General features: G+C 42.6%; 1 protein-coding gene across 4 annotated transcripts in view; it reads right to left on the bottom strand.

Moving 5' to 3' along the window:
- Positions 1-21018, bottom strand: part of ST3GAL6 (ST3 beta-galactoside alpha-2,3-sialyltransferase 6) — a 59011-nt gene that overhangs the window by 2691 nt on the left and 35302 nt on the right. For all 4 annotated transcript variants that reach the window (XM_044251198.1, XM_044251201.1, XM_044251200.1 and 1 more), the window contains 6 exons: positions 20312-20389; positions 18246-18349; positions 17198-17261; positions 6030-6125; positions 2970-3156; positions 2713-2850 (listed from right to left, as the gene is read on the bottom strand). In XM_044251198.1, coding sequence (XP_044107133.1) covers positions 2713-2850; positions 2970-3156; positions 6030-6125; positions 17198-17261; positions 18246-18349; positions 20312-20389 — 667 coding nt within the window. The remainder of the gene's footprint in view (positions 1-2712; positions 2851-2969; positions 3157-6029; positions 6126-17197; positions 17262-18245; positions 18350-20311; positions 20390-21018) is intronic.

Here is a 21018-nt window from a genome sequence, read left to right as displayed (position 1 = left end):
GATCCCTTTTACAATTCTGATAATTTAACCAGCTCTGGGGAAAGACTAATCAATTAACTTCAATGGCAAATAGTAAGATTCTGACTTCTATAGAAAATAAAAAGTCCAGATGTATACAGAGTAATGTCATAGTCTCCATTGGATCATTACCAGTTTAAAAATCAAAAAGGAAAGAAACCAAGCATCCCCCTCACATACACATATCTCCTAAAAATGCAGTAACAGATGTTTGACGGAAGGATTTTCATTCTGTTTTAATTCTCACCGGTACTGCCTTTAAAGGCAAAAACAAAATACATCTTAACACAGTCACCTAAGGAGATTTCCTTTCCATCAAGGTGTGACTTACAGATTCCATGGAAATGACACATTATGATTTTGAGGAGGAGAAAAAAATACCCAAGAAGCACAACAATATCAAATAAACTCCAGGAGGCAAGCTCCTCTGAAAATTTAACTATCTTTTGCATAAGCTTTTCTTTACCCCATGCCTTTTTTTTTTTTTTAAAGATTTTATTTATTTATTTGACAGAGAGAAATCACAAGTAGATGGAGAGGCAGGCAGAGAGAGAGAGGGAAGCAGGCTCCCTGCTGAGCAGAGAGCCCGATGCGGGACTCGATCCCAGGACCCTGAGATCATGACCTGAGCCGAAGGCAGCGGCTTAACCACTGAGCCACCCAGGCGCCCCACCCCATGCCTTTTGATGAACACCATAAGCCTTTGCCATCTGCTAGAAACGGAAATTAGTGGTTGGGTTAACAACCTGGGAGTCATTCAACCTCACTGATCCCATCACTCTTTCCCTCCTCTTTCCCTCCCCATCATGTCCTCCACTTCCTTTCCTCATGCCTTGGAGGCCTTCATGCATCATTATAATCCTTCCATTTTCTGCACCACAGACAGAAATAGCTCATCACCTGACAGAATCTTAACCCTGGCTCACCCCACAACCAAGCAGCATAACAAGCCAAGAGAAAACCCCATACGTGCTCAAGTACATGTGACATTTATGGCCAAAGTCTCAAGTGGCCATGCAGTATTCCCCTAGCAAATTTCCATTCTTATTCTCCAAGGTGACAATTTTATTCCTTTATATCCAACAGCCTCATCCTCCTTCCTCCTTTAAACCTACCATTTAATCCTCATTTCACTAACAGAAACAGAAGAGCTATCTATAGCAGCTTCCCAACTTCCCAATCCACCTTCAGTTTGACCTGTACTTTCAGCGCTCATTCTTCCATGGATGCGATGTGCCTGGCCCTGCCTCCGGCCAACCTCGCCCCTCGTGCACTCTTTCCTCCCGTCTCTTCTCTGCCACCAAATCTGCATCTACAGTGACCCCCTTGCTCTCATCATTTTCTTCTGTCAAATCGTTCTCTCCATCATATAAACATGGCATCTGGCTTTAAAACAACCACGAAAGCAACCATCCTTGATCCCATGGCTTTCAACCATTTCTGTGCTCCCTTTCCCAACAAAACTCCGAAGATTTGCCTCCACTTGCTCCTGTCCCATGTTCTCTTTAACCTAATTCAAGCAGGCTTCTCTTCCTTTTTTTTTTTTTTCTCTTGTCCACATCATCAATATGACTTCACATATCCAGAACCAGACTTTATGCTTTTTGACTTGGGAATTCCACTTCTAGGAGTCTATTCTACAAAAATCACAAAAGTGGACTGAAAATCCCCATAATCACGTGCATTTCTAAATAATTTAGAGAGGGAAAAAAGCTGGATATAAATGGAAAGATCTATAAAAGAGGGGAATAGTTAAATGGAGGGGGGAAATGGCAGGAAAAAAAAAGCTTGAGAATAATGAGAGTTACAGCATGAAAAGGATGATTTATTTTTATATATATAAATATATAATAACAGAATATATTAATATATAATTTAAACATAAAATGTACTTGATATATATTCTTTTATAAGTGGTTTCATTAAAAGCATTAGAATCTAATTCTGAAGTTTAGAAATTTTATCATACTAAAAAAAGAAGATACGTGAGGTGTATTTATTTCTTTGGATTTTCCCTGATTACAAAAAGGAACCTCATTTCAGTGGAGACATTATGTCACAGTTTCTCAAGCTTGAAATGAAAAACCTATCCCTGCCACTGTATGGGTCCAGAGGGTACTGTCTTCTAGGGAATGTAAACAAAAGAGCTACAAGAGCCAAAGTTGGTAAGACTTTTTAATTGAAGAATTTGGAGTTTCAACATTTCCTCAGAATTCAGTGCCAGTGTCTCTATGACCACAGAAATATTTCTGAACCATCCTGTCCCTTCCTCACCTTTCCACCAGCTTTCCTGTGATATTTTTATCAGAGTGCTTGAGTTCTTTTTAGCCTGAATAGTCTTGTGCTTGTCCCGAAGCCCCGTCCTGCTACTCTGAGCAGAGCCTGCCCAGCAGCGCCCCCAACAGTCAGTCTCTCCTCATCGCAGAACTCTGCAGATGGAGGTTAGGAGAAATGAGTCCTTGGAGCATGTAAGAGGAGACCCCAGAAGGGCTCCGCAAGGGCGAGGTAGGGGGGACCAGAACACTCCAGTTCTTTCCTTGCAATCTAAAAAACAAACATAATACCCACAGATACCTAATTTCACTACCGCCACCTCACGAGTCATGGTTCTCATTCTTTCTGAGAACCCTATGATCTCTCCACCCTACCCGAGCCAGATCTTTAGCTTGGAACTGTGCAAAGCAAAATACATACCTGATTTTTGGGAAACACTTTTGGGAAGTGAAGCAGTTCATAAGCTGCCATTCTGATAATGAAAGGATCTAATACTCTGATTTGATAAGGTTTGTAGATCAAGTTTAAGGCTGGTTTCTTCCAAAAACCATTAGTGTTCTGAAATAAAATAAGAACACAGAAAACAGAACATTGTGGTGGTCTTTTTTTTTTTTTTTTAATGGAAAAAAACCAAAAACTGAAGGTAATCAGAAGGCAGATCAGTGTCGCCAACTTACTATTTTGCCACCCGTCAACAAGTCCCACAGCCACTTTAAATCAAGCGGCTTAAAAGCAGTGAGAACCGCCGTAGTATTAGGATCGTTGTGATTGGGATCTGAAAAAACAGATTCTGGATAAAAAAGTCGGAAGGTTGTCCTTCTCCCAACTTCCTCTTCATGTCCTAAAACAGGACCATTATTCATTCTGTGGGTAGTAAAACACACAAAATATGTAGACCACGTGTAGTATGTGCCAATTCCATCACAAGTTACAGAACTTTCAGAATAGGACAAACAGCAGTAGCCATGGGTCCAGTGCTTAAAGCTACAAGACAAGGTTTGTTTTTTTTTTTAAGACAACTTTTTAAAATTCCTATTTTTAAGGAAATAATTCCCTTTCATGAAACAGCTGCTTGATTGAAGGCAGAAATGTTCATCTGGATTTGAACAGTAATTGTGGGGCCACTGATAATTCAGTCCCACCTCCAGGAAAACCGAAGACTAAATAAAACAATGGGAACACAGAACCACAGAATACTAGAGTTAAAAAAGACCTCGGAGGACATCCAGACAAAACCCCTTGGAGAAGGGCCCTGCAGAGGGAGGGAAAGTTACTTGTCCAAGGTTACACAGTCATGTAGCACATGGACTGACAGACAAGAATCACACCGAAGGTGATCTGAAGACCCATTAAAATTGTTGAGCTCTGTAATACAGTGATAATATAAAACTGCTGTATTATACCCACTCACAACCAAATAAATGTTACTGCTAGAGTGAACTAAAGAACCACAAAGGATCCACGGTAGGGTTTGTTTTATGCTCAGTGCCAAAGTTAGACATGCACTATTTACACATACACTATGAAGGCATGCTATTAAAAAGAATGCTTTGTTTCCAAAACAGTGTCCCCTGGGAGGACACCCCTTTGCCACTGACTCCATGTAATGTAAGACAGTCTCAACACTTGAAATGACTTTCATAAATGCTGTGCCCGTAGCAGTCTCCCACAAGGGTTTGCTGTGGTTCTGGATGATCAAACGTTTAGACAATTAAAAGGTAAGGAAACCTGTGTTTTAAAACTGTCACATGGATAAATTTTCACGGTTTCCTCAAAACAGACAGTGAACAGAAAATAAGGTGACCTCACTATGCAGAAGTACTTGGCAGCTCGTAACCCAGCAAAACCCCCACGGACTGTCAGGTCATCCTGACCCACTGCCCCTCTCTTCAAAAGACTATTCATCGCCATTCCCAACACACACAACACAGGATGACCTTACTTCAACCTTTCGGTGAGAAAACAGAGCTAGAAACGCCCTCCTTTTCCCGCCACTCCACCTGTGGGACTCTTGGTAGCCGGAGCTACAATCCCAGTTTTTCTTTCTATTACAAAGGACCAACCGCACTTACGCTCAAGCCCCATCCCAGCTTGCTACCATACCCATCTCTTCACTCATTTTTCATCAGCTTACCAACATGCTCTAAAATTTCCTATCTTTATAAAAGGAACAAAACAAAACAGCCTCCTTTGGTTCCGTAACGATCTCCAGCTACCATCTCATTTCTCAACTCCACAGCAAAACTCCAGAGAATTGCCTACATGGGTTTCTCACTTTCTCACCGGTCATTCTCTCCTCAAACCACTCTGGTTGGGCCACTCCCCCTTCAGGTCTCCACGTCTGCCTTTGCCAAGAATATGAGTGAGCTTCAGGTTGTAAGTCCAACGGTGAACTCTCTGTTCTTATCTTGCATGACCTCTGGCCAGCACTGGTCATGGTTGACCCCTTCTCCTCTCTTTTAAAACACTTCCTACCTCACTGACCTCACTGGTGGGTCCTCCTCCATCTCTTTTATTCCTTTTTTTTTTTTTTTTTTCCCCCTCAACCTCCAAGTATAGAATATCTCAAGACTCCGTCCTGGGACCTCTGCTCTGTTTCTCCCTGGGAAATCTTGCAAATACCATGGTTTAATATAGCCCATAGGCTGTTTACCATCGAGCCTTTAACCTGTTTAACCAAATGCCTACTTGACTTAACACTACAAATCTAATAAGCATCTCCAACCTAACATGTTCACACAGAAATCTTGATTTTCCTTTAAGATCTTCTTACCCTAGTCTTCCCCCAATTCAATAAATGGTACCTCTATCCAGTCAATCTCTTAAGCTGAAAACCCAGAAGGTGTTATGTGGTTCCTTTATTCCCATCTCTCCTCATATCTAACATCAACAAATCCTGAGAACTCTACCTCAAGAACATGTCTCAGTCTATCCACTTACATCCTTCCCTGTCATGAAAATCCTTTTCCGAGCCGCCATCGTCTGCCTGAATATAGCCACCGAACTGGCTTCTTCATTTCTACGCTTGTCGCTCATATCCCATTGTCCATGCTACAGCCAAGTTATTTGAAAAACATAACCAGATCAAATTGCTCTTTTGCTTAAAAATCTTCAAAGGTTTCCTATTATACTTAAAATCCAAGTACTTACACAGACCTATACAGCCTCCTTCCTCTGCGGCTTCTGATTGTTCCACGCCCTGAGCTGGCTGCCCTCTGACCTCACTGGTATTCTTGCTACTCTTCTCAAATCCAGGATCATAGCCCCCCCAGGACCTGCACTAAATATCCTTTGTGCCCGGACTGCTCTCCCCTAGTCTTCGTGTGGCTGGTACTATAACGGTCACTTAGGTCCATCTCCGAGGTCTTCTCCTCAAAGGGGTCATCCGTCCATTCTCAAGTGGCTATTCTATCACTGTCACATATGTTTTAACTGTTTGTATGGCATTTATTTTTGTATTTCCTTATTTCTTTCATTACTGTTTTCTTCTCTTCATTACAGTGAAAACCCCACACAGAGCAAGAAACTTGTTCTTATTCAGTGCTATACACCCTGTTGCTACAATTCTGCCTGGCATATTAAGGAGACTTCACAAATATTTTCTAAGTGAATGAGCTGAAAAAATCTAGGCCCAGTCTAGTTGATGACTGAGAGACTGGATGTGTTAATGTACTTAAATATATCTAAGTGATCATCTTTTGAAACAATTCCAAGTTAGCAACAGAAAATATATTTACCTTATTATTACATCATAGGAGTCAATTTTTTCTCCTAATGTCTTATTCTTCAAAACTCCTCCATTACCAACAACCACGCACTTTTTACATGGCACACTGTTGGGCAAAAAGACAAGCGAAAGGTTGAGCCATCTTCCACATAACTGGCTGATTCCAAGAATTCGTTCAAACTTTCCAGAACCCAATGCCAAATTTCACTTGTTGCACAAGTAGAAAAAGAACCAATTGTCCAGGTCTAGGGTTATATTAGAAAGATATAGGATTTAAGAAGTAACATTCCACAGGAAGCATATGATCATTAGCAATTAACAGTTGCTTATGAGTCCATACGTGTTCCCTCATTTGATTCTCATAACCACCTGCTGAGATAAGTAAGCCCATATTTCCATTTTACAAATGAAGAAAGGCATTCAGAGAAGTGTTGATTAACATTTAAAAGCCATACTCCCAAGAGGCAGAATCAGGATTCACATCCAGACCCTCGAACAACAAAAATACCACATGGCCTACAATTCTGCATGTTAATATTGATACAAGTGTGTATACATGACACAGCTGTCCATTTTTTCACCAGCATTTCTCACTCCCTGAGAATCCTGAGGTTCTAGCTCTGGGTCACTGTTGTGTCTTATCAGTGTGGAGACAGCTTGGAACCTGGTGGGGAAGGTGTATCTTCCCCGGTCCTGCCCATGAGCACTTCAATTCCCCAAACATGTACTGCCTCTTGGAGCTTAACCAATATCAACTAAAAGTTCACGCTGTGTCCCGAGCAGAGAGCTTTCAAGTAGATGATGAAGTGGGACTTCCTGTTCCTGGCTGCATCAGCCTAGAACCATGCACTGTGCACCATCAGCTCTCAGCAAACCCAGCCTGGCCCCTCCGTTTCCAGGCTCTCAACCACCTCCCGGCCAGGCCTTAAGAAATGACAATACAGATCCTTCTCCTTTAGGGGGCATGACAGAACAGAGTAGAAGCCTGTTAAGACTGTCCCTCCAAGGCCATTTATACGCAAAAGTATAAAGAAAGAAACTGTTTCTCTAAAAACCATGAAATAAAGCAGACCAGATGAACTCTAGACCTTAAGGCATGTAGGAAATTAGTGAGTAGCAAAATTCACAAACACTGTAGAACATGTAAACTTAGAGGAGTATCTGGTTGGCTAAGTTGGAAGAACATGTGTCTCCTGACTTTGGGGCCGTGAATTCAAGCCCACATTGGGTGTAGAACTTAAAAATAAATAATTGTAGAGAATGCAGGAATATAGGAATAATTAGAAAGAGCCACACACTGGCCCTGTCAGGTTAAAAAGAGTACATATAATGTACCCACTGAACATACAGAGGCGTTAAGTTGACCTTTTCTCATTAGAATTTGCTTAACTCACCTATCTGATGAGTTTTTAGTACTAGAAAATGCTTTTTCACACATCTTAATTTAGGGCTTTTAGCTCCCCACATAATGAGTCAAGTCTAAGTCAGAGTATACAGAGTCAAGTCTAAGACAGTGTCACGGGGTCAGAGACTGGGTTAGGAAGACACTGTCCACGCACTTCTTGACGACGTGCCCCCAAAACTCCTATCATGGACAGATCACAATATGCTCTAGAATTCTAGGAAGGCAACTTTCTTAATGGTGCTCTGCCCTGTGACCAGGTAGCATGGACAAGATGAGAACACTGGCAAACATTCCAAACCCTTTCCCCTCTGGGCATCTTGTCCTTACCCTCACCAGACCCATCTTACGAATACTCTCTAACAAGGGCAATTCTCACCTGCACAGCTTGTTTGATTCTTCCTTCCAGAACCCTGGGGTCAGTTTAATGCAAAACAGAAGCTGAACCTCCTGACATGGGCTCTACCTCCCCTGAGCAATGCTGTGGGCACTGGAGAGGGAGTCGCTAGGAACGGAGGTTCGAAATACCAGCTCTGTTCCTACTGAACTGCATGGGGCTGGAGGAGAGACAGCCGCCATGATGGCACCCAGACTAACCTCCTCCCTTATGGCTGGAGGCCACTTCCCAGTCCTGGCCCCAGGCACCCCAGGGGCTACAGCATTCGTGCGGTCCTGGGATATCCAGCCTGACAGCAGGCTGCCTGACTCCAACATCATCAAACATACCAGGCTGGATAGGAACTCATACCTCCGTGTCTCCAGAGTTTCAACCCAGAGCCTCAACAAAGGACCTGGGACCCACAAGCCTCATCTCTGAAGTGGAAACAGAATCCAGAAAGAGGCAGCTCAGTGCACCCCCAGGCAAGGCCAGTTCCCTCAGCACTGCTCAGCAATAAACCCACAGGCTGAACCCTCGTGCTCACAGGGGCTTCCTCTCAGTGTTATTTTTATCAGACTGGATTACAGCAAGTCCTCAAGCCCTAGATCACTGGTGGCCAAAAGAGTATTGTGATCAGGGAAGCAATCGTCTATCATACAAATATGTCACATTCCCAGTCCCCACTTGGCTCAAGGTCCTGGACCTCCTCTCACAGTTCCTACCGAACCCTCCGGTCAAGGGAAAAGTTTGAGGTTTGGAGGCAGATATCCACTACAAGAGCCCCCAGGATCAGCCACAGAGAGAAGCTCCTTCCTTGTATGTACACAAGCCACACGGCCTCTCCCTGTTCATTGTCCCAGGAGGTCCAAGGACTTGGGAAAAATGGAAAGAAATCTTAGAGATACTGCTTCACTCAAAGGAACTCCAATTCTAAAGACACTTTACTACTGAATGGTCACCACACTTTAAGAAATTTCACTTTCTATTTTCTTCTCTGTGAGCTTTGTAGGGGGCAGCTGGAAGGAAGGCCCTTGGCCATCGAAACAGTTTGCCAATACCTCTGAAGGGAAATCTTGTCCGGGAAATTTCACTTTTCCGCCAGGTAAGGGATAATGCAAAGACCTGCACAACTTTCTGAGGATCATATATAATACTAGAAACTCTTTAAGGGGCATTCCTAGGACTACTCTTCGGCAACAGCATCTCATCTACAGCTAGTTTTCACAATGCCCCCATGACTCTGGGAACTATGTACTGATACAGCTCTGCAGTCTGAACCACACAGCTCACAACGCTCTCCCCAGCAGGGACCCATTTCACCAAAAATGTGATTCATCATCTCCTTGGCTTCGTCCACCTGGTCTGGGCTCCTGGCTTCCCTTGCATCCTGAGGTGTGAAACAGTAACTTCCAGGGTCCTTTAGGTGACTGTATAACTCTACCATATTTAATGAATACCACTTCCATGCACGAATAGTTATAGACAATTGTGAGTCCCCAGAGGACAAGAATAGTCTCCTTTATATTACTGTACCTTCCTGTCTTAAACTTCCTAATTCACAGGCTGTGCACTTTAGAAATTGGTTTGGTTGTTACCAAACAATCGGTGATTGTTTTCTCACGTTGCGTTTGGAAAAGGAGGTATCTGTTCTTCCTTCTCCCCCTCCAGAAACAGGTAGGGAAATACACATGCCCCAAACCGCTCACCCAGAAAACAAACTCATTCCCGAGTGCCTGAACCTGTTAATGGAAAACCTGAAAAAGTGCTGAAATAGTCATGGTGCGAGATTACACTTCCCCCACGTGAACGGCAGGTTCTCATCAAGCCGGGCAAATCCAGAAGACTGGCCACCTTAGGCAGAGGTAAACATCGACAACCATCAAGACAGAGAAATAAACACGAATTGCCCATTTCAAATGATCTGTGACCTGTCTTCTGAATGCTTTCTGACATTCATTTTTCCTGTCAGTAGTATCACTCACATTAAAATATAGCACTACATCTTTAGTGTAACAATCTTGTGCAGATCCCACTGGCCATTTTCCCAACACCCATTACCCTGCATGCCTGCTCACAGTGCCCTGCTTGCACAAGCCTAACAGTCGCTGGTCTGGAGTGGCCCCATGACCCCACTTTGGGCAGAAAGGTATTAGAGAAGTCTATTAGAAGCTCTAGAAAAGATTTTACCCAGAGCCAAGAGCGTGGTTTGAAAGTTCTTCTCTTGACTGAAAACAGAGGGAAGCCTGGGTGGGTTAGTGATGCAGACACTGAGACCTTTTGGAGCCTGGGCTCTTTTTCATAGACAACTGCTGAAGTCCAAATCTTTTTCCTCTTTGTAGGTTGTCTAAGGCCATGCTCCCGCCCTGGCTGGATGCCCATCTGACCCAGCTCTGCTGAAACAACATTAATGGATCCTGCCTGGGTGAACAACGAGGCAGCTGTCACAAATCCCTGCCCATTTAGCAGGCAACGGACTTAGCACAGGGCTTCGATTAGGTAAGATATTTGTGTGTGGTTACTCTACAACCATCAAAGCAGGACTCAAGCATGCTTCACAGAATCTGGCAGCTTTCAGAAGGCGATGGTGGCAGCAGGGGGAGGAGAGCTGGCTCATGCATTTGTGTGGGAGCTGACGGTTCGGGATTCAGGGTTTCTGCCACTCTGGCCGAGGGAGAGCATGTCCCACTAAGGTAATGGCAGCATTCCGGGGACCTGGGTACAGACCAGTGCTCAGGAGCTACATGGACACCCAAAAAGGACCTCAGAACAGGGGCACATTTAAGTGTCGCTTTTCTGTGATGCAATTTCTTTAAATACCCTCAATGGTTAGTGAAGTGGGTCAAACATGGCCACCTCGTGTGAGCTGTGCTTTGGAGAAGAAAGAGAAGAACCCGAGCCCCCTAAGAAATCCACAGCAGCGGCACATGGAAAAGACGGCAAGAGAACCGGAGTTGCCACTCTGAACCGCTGGTTCACGGTACCTTCTGAACAAAGTGCCACAGAGGCTAGAAAGGAACCTAGAGGCTACCTCAAACACCCCATCTCTTTTTATAAAGCACTTTATTTGGTGGGTGGGGAGGGCCTGGACAGGTCAGTTAAGTGCCCAACTTTTTATTTCAGCTCATGTCACAATCTCAGGGTTTTAAGATCGAGCCCCACATCAGGCTCACACACTGGGCTTGGAAGCTGCTAAAAATTCTCTCTCTCCCTCACCCTCTCTCCCAACCCCCAGCTCTCTCTAGTAAAAAATAAATAAATAAATAAATAAAGCATCTTTTTTTTTTCATTCAATATAATTCACAAGTCTTAAAATCCACCCTTTTAAATAAAATTCAGTAGGCTTTAGCGTATTCACAAAGCTATGCAACAATCACCACTTCCTAATTCTGACCCCACAGCCCAAAACACTTGCACTCCTCTCTTGCCCCTCCCCGCAACCACAAATCTACCTTCTGTCTCTACAGCTCTGTCTATTCTACGTATTTCATACAAATGGCATCACGTAATAGCTGTACACGGTACAAGGTGTTCTATCGTATATAACAGCATTTGTCTGTGAGATTTCACAACTGGCTTCTTTCATTGAGCACAGTGTTTTCAAGGTTCCTTTTCGTGACTGAATAATATTCCTTTGAACGGATACACATTTAGTTTATCCATTCAGCAGCTGGATATTTGGGATGTTTCCACTTCAAGCCTATTCTGAATAATGTTCCCGTGAACATTCATGTAAAACAAGTTCGGTGGTCATAGGTTTCAGTGTTACGTTTTCTGCTTCAAAATAATTCCAGATTCGCAGGAAGTTGTAAAATCAGCACTGAGAAGTCCCTGTACTCCACCCCATTCCCCCCACCCCATGCTTCCACTGACTTAACAACTGTGCAATGGTTACATGGACTGAACAATTAACAATTAAAACCACTCTTGGCAACATGTGCATATGCAGTACCTTCCATTTTCCTCTTTTCCATGACACCAAGGTTCAGAAGCATGAGACCTTGCCCAAGGTCATAAAGCAGTTAGTGCCTTTTTTCACAAGGGCTGACATATCTATTTAAATCTATATCTATTTAAATGTCCTATGCCTGCTTACTTCCTTACCCCTCCCCAAACCCTCCCCTTCTCTCAAGCTCTCTCAAGGTCTCCTTCCGTGCCTGGTTGATGTTCACTCCTCTGTTGCCTAAGTCCTGGCCTGATAGTCCATCTGAGCATTTCTGTAACAGGAGGAACATGAAAACAAAACAAAACAAAACAAAACCAACATGAAAAGGGTTGCTCCAATTGTTTTTAAAAAATGGTTTGTCTTTTTGAAAGGAGCTAGAAGTGGTGGTTGCGTAACTTTGTGAATGTACTAAATGCCACTGAACTGTCTACTTCAAAATGGTTTGTTTTATGTAAATTTCATCTCAATTGAAAAAAGTGATTTGGAAAACATATTATACTGCTTCTCCCTCTCCCACTCCCCCTGCTGTGCTCCCTCTCTCACTGGGTCTCTGTCAAATAAATAAAACTGAAAAAAAATTAAAAAGTGGTTTGTCAACATTTGAGACTTTTTCCCTTTGCCATACTTGCTGGCTCAGTGCCAGTGCTTGAACGTCGGGTGAGAGATGAGCAAAGAAAAATGTTTTCTGATAGAATCTATTCAGAGAAGATTCTACCGAGATCATGTATCTTTAAGAGAAAAAAAAGCCCGATTTAACATATATGTGTTTTTAATGAACTTACTCACGTACCCAGAGATGTTTTGGTTTAACCCTGCCAGAACATTAAAGTTCATCTAGTTAAAAATCGTTTGAGGTTAAGGATAAAGGCATAAACTATATAATATACTATATATATATATAAAATATAATATATATATGTAATATATAATGCATGGAAATCCTAAAGAATATGTCCAAAAGAATTCACAGTTCCAGAATTCTCTTGCTCTTATCTCTTCAGATGATGCTCAGTTCAAGACATTCAATTTCTCCTCTTTTCCCTGCTTGTTAAAGTGTGGAGGGAGGTCCTGAGACCAGAAGTCTGCAGACCTCCACATAACCTTCCTTATCACCTCAGTTCTCTCACCTTTCGAATGAGGGAATTGGAGCAGATCTCCACCCTTCCTGCCTCTGACCATCTCCAGCATTTACCACTTTGCTTTAGAATCTGGCTCCCTGGATTTCACAGAACAGGACAGTGTCCAGTGTTCAGTGTCCAGTGTCTACCCCACCCCAACCTGCTGGGCCATCGCTCAGGAGAGAAACTCAAACAATATGAAGGAAAAAATCCAATAAAAATACTAAAAATAAGAAGATAAATAAAATGAGTAATACACTGTCCCATTGCAAGGTACCCTCTTTTCACAGAGAACAGAGGATCCCTGTCACAAAACGAGTGGGAAAAGCAATCTTCTATAACACAGATACTTTTCTAACAGATATGATTACCCAAAGGGAGGCAAATTATTATAATTACTAGGTGACCAAAAACTTAGAAAACATACATGTGAGTCTGGTTTTTTTTGGCTTGTTTTGTGTTTTGGTGGCAAACCAGGAGTGGACAGCCAAGGAGGAGGCAGAACAGAGAACAAGCCTGGAATGGTTTAGCTCCAGGAGTCTTTCACACAAGTGTCATGGCCAAAGACACACACTCCTGTTCCCTTCCTTGTTTATTTCTTGCCCAACTTCTTCATGGTACTAGCTTCAGGAAAAGGTTCTCTCTGCCTGAGAATTACTCTACTAACATTACCGACCAATATGGCATATGTAACAAGTCCTTCATGAGAAATGTCACTTCAGGGGGTGCCTGAGTGGCTCAGTCAGTTACATAGCTGACTCTTGATTTCAGTTCATGTCACGATCTCAGTGTGATGGAATTGAGCCCTGTATCGGGCTCTGCACTCACCATGGATTCTACCTGAGATCCCCTCTCTCTCTCCCTCTGCCCCCCAAGTTGCACGTGGGCCCTCTCTCTCTCAAATAAAATCTTTTTTTAAAATAATACATAAAATTTAAAAACTTTAAAAAATTCCACTTCAAAATAAACTACAACACCAATATGTTTCAACAGCTTTCACGGGTGATCAATTCTCCAAGAGGCAAACCACAGCTGGCTTCCTCAAGCACTTGGCTAGGTTGGTATAATCATGTAACTGACTTCAGAATCCTAAATATTTGGAAACCAGTTGCCCCTCAATAAGGCTTCCTTTGTCCCTTAAAATAGGACTTTTTTTTTTTAATGTGGGCACACAGCCACTTTTAATAAAGACAACTTTTTTTTTTTTCTTTTAAGGCTACATTTCTTGCCCACCTTCCAGCTCGGTATGACCTTGTGATTATATCCCTAGCCAGTGGGATACAACCTAGTGGCTACTAACTGATGTTAACCACTAGCTCTCTCTGGGAGAAAAAGAGATGATAGGAGAAGCCCTGGTTTGCAGTGTTGCCCATTTCTATGGTATAAATGCCCCCAAGTGGCTAATTTCAACTTTCGACCTTGATGGCACTGAACATGGAACTGGGAAGAACTACAGTTCTCAAGCTGGTACCAACTGGCTGCAGCACACCCCTGGGTGTAAAAGAGTATTATATGGGATTTCTGGGCAATGTCCTTAAAGCAGGAGGCAAGTCTTAATGGGCAGGGGGATGGCCTTCCCCTTTGCTCCTCCCTACTGGCCAGAATGCAGCCATGATGGGTGAAGGTCCCGCCATCATACTGTATATGAGGAGGAAGCTCTGTATATGGGAATGGCAGACTCACAAGAGAACAGCCCAGGCCCCGGCCGATCATCCTAGAAGACTGGCTTTGGAACGTCAACCTGCAGGCTTCATTTATGTCACACCTGGGAGAAAGGGGAAGCTTCCCCTATTGTAAACACATCTGATATTTAGAGCTTTGCCATTCACCGTGCAATGTGTCCCAATGGAGGGCATCACACAAGTGAAGGAATGCAACGGAACAAAACTAGGACTTAGATCTGGTAGAACTGAAAGGATTCGGAGTTGAAACAATGACAAAATGTCTAAACCTTTCTGGAAGGGACACAGAGGACAGAGGGAGAATAAAATCCATGAAGGGAGCAGCCCACAGAGCAGAAGGGACTGGAAAGGCCGAGCTCCCCCTCTCTCCTGCTCAGCCCTGCCCAACCTACAGACCTATGACAAAGACAGAGCAACCTACACCCTCCCAGGCCCATGAAGCTTCCACCAGGCCTGTGTGTGGCCACCTCCTGACACCTTGGCTGGGGTAGTCCACCCCCTGCCTGAAAAAGAGACTGTTCTCCGGTCTGCTTCCTCTTGAGCAATTTTCCCAGGTGGAGAAGAGAAATGGGAGATGTTTAAGGTCATATATGGTGACCAAAGTGAGGTGACTCAGAGGCAACAATAAGGTAGTTTTGTATATTCTGCCCTTCTGGAGTTTATATAAAGTACACTGCTCAGGCACAGATTGGTCTGTTATAGTCTTTGTGTTGTACAGTGGCTTCCAGAGAAATGCAGAATGACTTGCTTAAAATATAGGTATAATTTACTATTACATGTGAACCCATCCTGAAAGTTAATATGCACATAGAATGTAATAGTGTCATAAGTGTATTCTGATCTGCTTTCAAAATACTCTTTCTCAAGTCCCTAGGAAACAGGTTTGCACAGTCAAACAAGCCATTCAGCAACGCCGACTCAGTATCTGAACGCATCCCCTGTGCGCACTCTGCGGGCATCCTACAATGGCACTCTCCATTCCCTCTCTACCTGAAAAGTCTCTGACTGCATTATTTTATTCTACTTCGTCCCTGGACAACTTCAGACTCAAGGGCTCCTGTGCGATCAGTAAGATCTTTAATCCCTCCTCACCACCCACACCCACCTCTCCTAATTCGGGTGATGCTCAGAGCCTGACACGGGTTGACGGTGGGAGTGGGGGACATGCTCAGTGACAAAGGACAAAGGGTGGGGAACAGCAAGGTCAAGTCAGCAAGAAGAGAGGGAAGAGCCTGCCTGAGGGACGCACAGATGATGAACACCTGTGTGAGAAGGGCTTCATAAAGCAACAACTACATACAGTACAACGTAGTTCTAAAAAACCAGGAAAGAATGAAACTTCTTGTCGCACCCCCCACCCCAAGAATCCTGACAGTAGCTCACATTTACAGGGACAAGGATCTTGTGATGGTTACTCTTATGTCAAATATTCAGGCACTGGACAGAACTCTCTAGATTCACATCCTGGCTCTAGCATTTGCTGACTGCAGCAAACTATGTATATGTGTCTAGTTTCAATTCCCCCATTTAAAAAAAAAAAAAAAAAAAGGATTATCAGCTTGAAGATTGATGGTAAAAATTAGGAAGCATGATAGAATGCACATTTGCCAAAGGTTTGCATAAAACAATATTCTACCCATTGGAGCTATAAAACTTTAGGTGAGGAAAGAATGTACGTGGTTGGTGTTGATATGCAATCAAAAACTGAAATTAAGTTGAAGACAGTTTTAAATGATAACAAGTAAATACAAGCTGAAATGATCACATTTATTACATAATCCACACTCATAATCTGGGCTCCCAGAGAAAAAGGAGATAAATTCAGACAAAATCGAGCACTGTTCCTCTAGCTATTCTGTAAAGTCTATCTCCATCTTCATACCCCTGTCCACTACCCTCACTTATGTTTCCACTAAATAGCTCCCCTGTCCTCTTGAGCAAGACGGAAAATTCCGTTATTCTCCTTTTCAATGGAGGCCTGACATCTGCAGACCACCTGTACCATCCAATGGGACCACTGGCCAAATCCTAAAATGTAGCTTAAAAATTTGAGAAGAAATTCTACCTCTCTAAAAGTAAGTATACCTGCTAAGAAGTCTATCTTTAGCAATTTCATTCCTACACAGCTAACCTGACACCAGAGTATTCTACAAACTCTATGACCTTTTGCAGTCAGAAAATGTATTATCTAAATAAGCTGTTTGCTTCCCTCCAGTATAATTCTGAATAAGAGGAAGAGAGCTGCTTCTGAAATCCAATATTCAAGTGAAACAGAAAGGATCCTCATGTTAAAAAGATACATGGGAAGGTACAGGAAACAGCCTGTGGAGGGGGCTGTGAGTTGAGCAACAGAGGCTATAAGTTAATTCTTCAGTACCAACAACTTAGAAAAGACGAATGTGGAATACAGTGTCTTGACCTGGAACTCGGACTGCTCATCATCGTAAGGCTCTCTGCAATCTTTTAAGACAACCAGTTATGTAGCTTCTAAATTAATTTTGTATTTTATTTGAAGTATCACAGAAATAACTAGAGGTTTTAGTTATGCACAAATACTAAGGACTCTTCTTGTATGAAGACATTTTAAATTGGGGTGCACATTTTGAACCTCATTAGCTCAAACTCGTCAAACAAAAGCAAGGAAATAAACTCACTTGTCAAACTCGTCAAAGAGATCACAACTCTGCAGTTTTGAAAGAGCAAGTCGAAAATATTCCGCTAGAAAACAAATGGAATATTATAAATAAAAGGAATTATGGCTTCCTAGGTACTTAGTAAGCCATCTGTCCCCCTCCTTCCCCCAAACCCATTTCAAACTGGTAACAGCCCCAGGGGTTTATTCCATGGTGAAAATTAACAATACAGCTGCACTTAGCCAGCACTAGTCAACAGACACACTCAAAAATGCTCCAAGGACACGTTACAAAAAGTCCAGAAAAGAAAAAAAGAAAAGATGCTTAATCTGAAAACAATAAATATCAACATCAAATGATAGACTTCCAAACTGACATTAGTCTAGAAACCAATTTTCAGTAAATTTAACTGTATTATTAAATTCTCTGCTGTATGTTTTTAAAACATATACACACCCACAAATACAATACACCAGGATCAGCTGAATATGCAAAATCTAACTTGGAAAACTGTAAGCCTGTCACCTCTTGGGCTTTCCGGGTCTCGCCTAGATCTACAAGGTAAAGCTAGCCAGTTCACCTGTCGACAAGCCAAGAGAAAACTATTCTGTCGTTAGTAGATAGAGGGATGGATTCTCTCTCAATTTGGCAAAAGTAAAACACCCTCTGGTCAAAAGGCTGATCCAGGAGCTAGATCTTAAATTGATGGAATAAATAAAACTCAGAGGTAAAGAGGCGGAAAGGGGAGCCGGAAAGGACATAAACCCAACTCACAGGGTCACCTTGCTAATTTCTACACCGCAATCAACTAAGGCATGAGAACGCATGAATAACAGCATGCAGCTAAACCAAAGTAAAAAGCAGTTTCTCAATAAAAACAACAAATGTGCCATTTTATTCTTAAATTCTACACTGCCTCAAAAAGGGGTAGGGTTTTAATATTAATATTTAATTTCCTTCATCCCATCTCCAAATCATTTCCTTTAAGGCCTTAAAATTACATAAATAGGTGGTTCACATCAAACACCATTCACATGACTAGGGCTAGGTAACAAATAATATTACTGACCTGATGTTCTTATCCCATAGGGCAAATCAAACTTATCGCTACCATACAAGGAAGCAATCTTTTTAAAATCAGCTGCACACAGAAAAGGGTGAAACTGATGAAACCTGCAAGAAAAAGAAAAAGCGATTTTCCCAAATGCCTACATTATCTGTAGCCTTCTAAAAATCACAGCTGAAGACAACTGCAGTATAGTACTCTTCCTGATATACTGACTATATGTGAATGTGTAATTATTTTTTAAATTCTTTAAAAATCACAGAATGGAATATGCAATGGAACTATACAACCAGAGTGCAAAGACTTTCCAGGCTGTGGAAACAAAATCACATCATAGCTTCAGGGGCTAGCGAGGGGGAATCGAAATTTAAAAACAAACCAATACCAAGCGAAAATAAGTTAGCCACATGCAGGAAGAGACAAAGGAGGCAATAAGGGAAAATAAAAGCATGGGTGCTAAGCCACTCCCAAATTTAAAAGTTCCATATGTACGAAGTTGTGTCAGCTGTGAAAATAAAAATATAATAAAAATTCGATGCGCTGAGGATTAAACTCTCTTCTGATATCATTCAGACTTTCTCAAGAACAAGAACTGTGGGTGTTGTCTTCTCACTGCCTGCTCTGTCCTGCCCTGCTGCAGACAAGAGAGCAGGGTGAGGAGAGTGGGATGTGCTTCTGTCCCTGTGCCCCCCATTTTAGCACCCAGCACAGAGTAAGCAGGCTACAAATGCTTCATAAATGACTGAATGAATTTCACCTCCATACTACTTCTTTATGGAGCCAGTATGACGTAGGAAAAAAAAAAAAAAAAAGGTTTTTTAATTAAAGAGAAGGAACAAGTCAAACTATCGCACACTCTGACCCTCACGCTTGATCCCATTTTCCAGTCTTATCAGCTCTGCTCTCTGAATCTAAAAACTGCAGGTGCAGATCACAGTGCCCTGGGGTTTCAGGGGCTGTATGACAAGAAGGAAATAAACTGCAGTGGGATAGGGGTAACACAGCTCCGGTTTCCTTTTGGCTTTGCCACTCAGGAGCCACTAACCTTGGACAAGTCCCGAAAGCTTAAAGTCTTCAGAGCTACGTGAGAGCTCACACCATGTTCAGACTAAGGAAACAGGTGAGGATGAGCCTTTCCTGCTTGACGCAGGATCTGTCCCCTAAACTTAACTGTGACTGTGACGGCACTCTCAAGGATCCAGCCTTATTTATACATGTTGGGTTCCAAGGTAAAATGCATTTATCCCAGTGCATACTGGGTTCCAAAGTAAAACATACTCCTTTGCAGTGGTCCTAGCCATGCGTACTTGTGATCATAGGCAGAAATGTTTTCTGTACAGTTTCCTAGAGAGTTGATTTTAAAGGAATCTATAGCCCCAAGAGGTTAAGAACCAGCAATGAAAAGGTGCAGTAACATACTAAAAGAAAGCAGACATTTTTGATCCCTAGTGGGTAAAATATTGAAAAGCCCATACCTGTTCTACACAATTAAAATGACCAGACTGTCATTTATCTCTATTTCTCTAGAAGCTATTGACCAGCAATCTGTCAAAGTTGAGGGAACAGAGGAAAAGAATATTTGTGGCTACTCTACAAGTGCTTTATATGGCTTTACCATATAAAGATCATTATTTACATTCCAAGTACTTCACTGAAAGTCCCTCAAAGTCAGGAAAAAGGGTCTCATCATAAAGTTTAACCTAGAGGCCAGGGACAAAAAGCCACAAAATAATAAAGGTGAAAAACAACATGGGAACAACAAGGGCGGGGAAGTAAAACCCTGAAGAATAGTTCCCTTTTTTATAATCAAACACAAATCAGTCTCTCTAATCTCACCTGTGTGAAAAGAATACTGGTCTGACTGAGTTCTTCAATGCCTCTGCTGAAAATATATGCAGAGCTCTGACTAAAAGCACAAAAAGAGACAGGATATTCAAGCTCTTTCCTAAATACAGAGTGTCTACTTTCTACTGCTAAGATTTACATGAAAAAAAGTAAACAAGTGTGAAAAATGATCACAAACACGTTTTGAACATTTCGTCCGTCACAGTTTCTTTTAGATTTTTTACCTCAGGAGAGAGGCAAAAGCTGGCTTCGATAAACAAGGCTGGATCTTATTTCTCCGCTTCATTTCCACAGGTGGCACCCTATGAGACAAAAATAGGGTCAGTCAGAAACCAGAACCAGGCAGCCCGCCCAGAGGAAAACGAATGCCCTGGGAATCTGTTCAGTGCCACCACCTCAAGGCTACTCAGTCATGGAACTAAAAATTCTCACAGAAGCCCTTGAGGGAGGACAGTACCTTGCATATGTTGGAGGATGCATGGATACAAGGCAAGAGAATGAGAAAGGCTGAGGTGACAAGCGACCCAGAAGTAATTCAGTGAGCACCGAACAAAAAGCCTTCAAGTAGGGCCAGGATTACCACACTGTGGAGGCCCCAAGCAGGCTGACTTTTTAGAAGTCCCCTCAACCCAGAACCTGAGAAACCCAACACACACCCATGCTCATGGCTATCTCGGTCCTCCATGCCACATCTGGGGACACCTGCCACAGAAACACAGACCTGCAGTTCCACAGACGCAGCCTTGTGATCTGGCTTCCACAAATCACACTATTCAGAGCCATATGTAACTCTCCTCTATTCTTGGCACAGGTTAGGCCCTTCTGGGTCTCCTGAATGGACTGCTTGTCTCCACAATTTAAAAGGGTATTGTGAAACAAGACAGAGCACGACAACAAAAATAAATGAAGGGAACACGGTGACAGGATCCAG

The sequence above is a fragment of the Neovison vison genome, chromosome 6 (assembly GCF_020171115.1).
Source record: "Neovison vison isolate M4711 chromosome 6, ASM_NN_V1, whole genome shotgun sequence".
NCBI classification, from domain to species: domain Eukaryota; kingdom Metazoa; phylum Chordata; class Mammalia; order Carnivora; family Mustelidae; genus Neogale; species Neogale vison.
The sequence above is the reverse complement of the archived record's forward strand: the minus strand, read 5'-3'. Positions and strand labels throughout refer to the sequence as shown.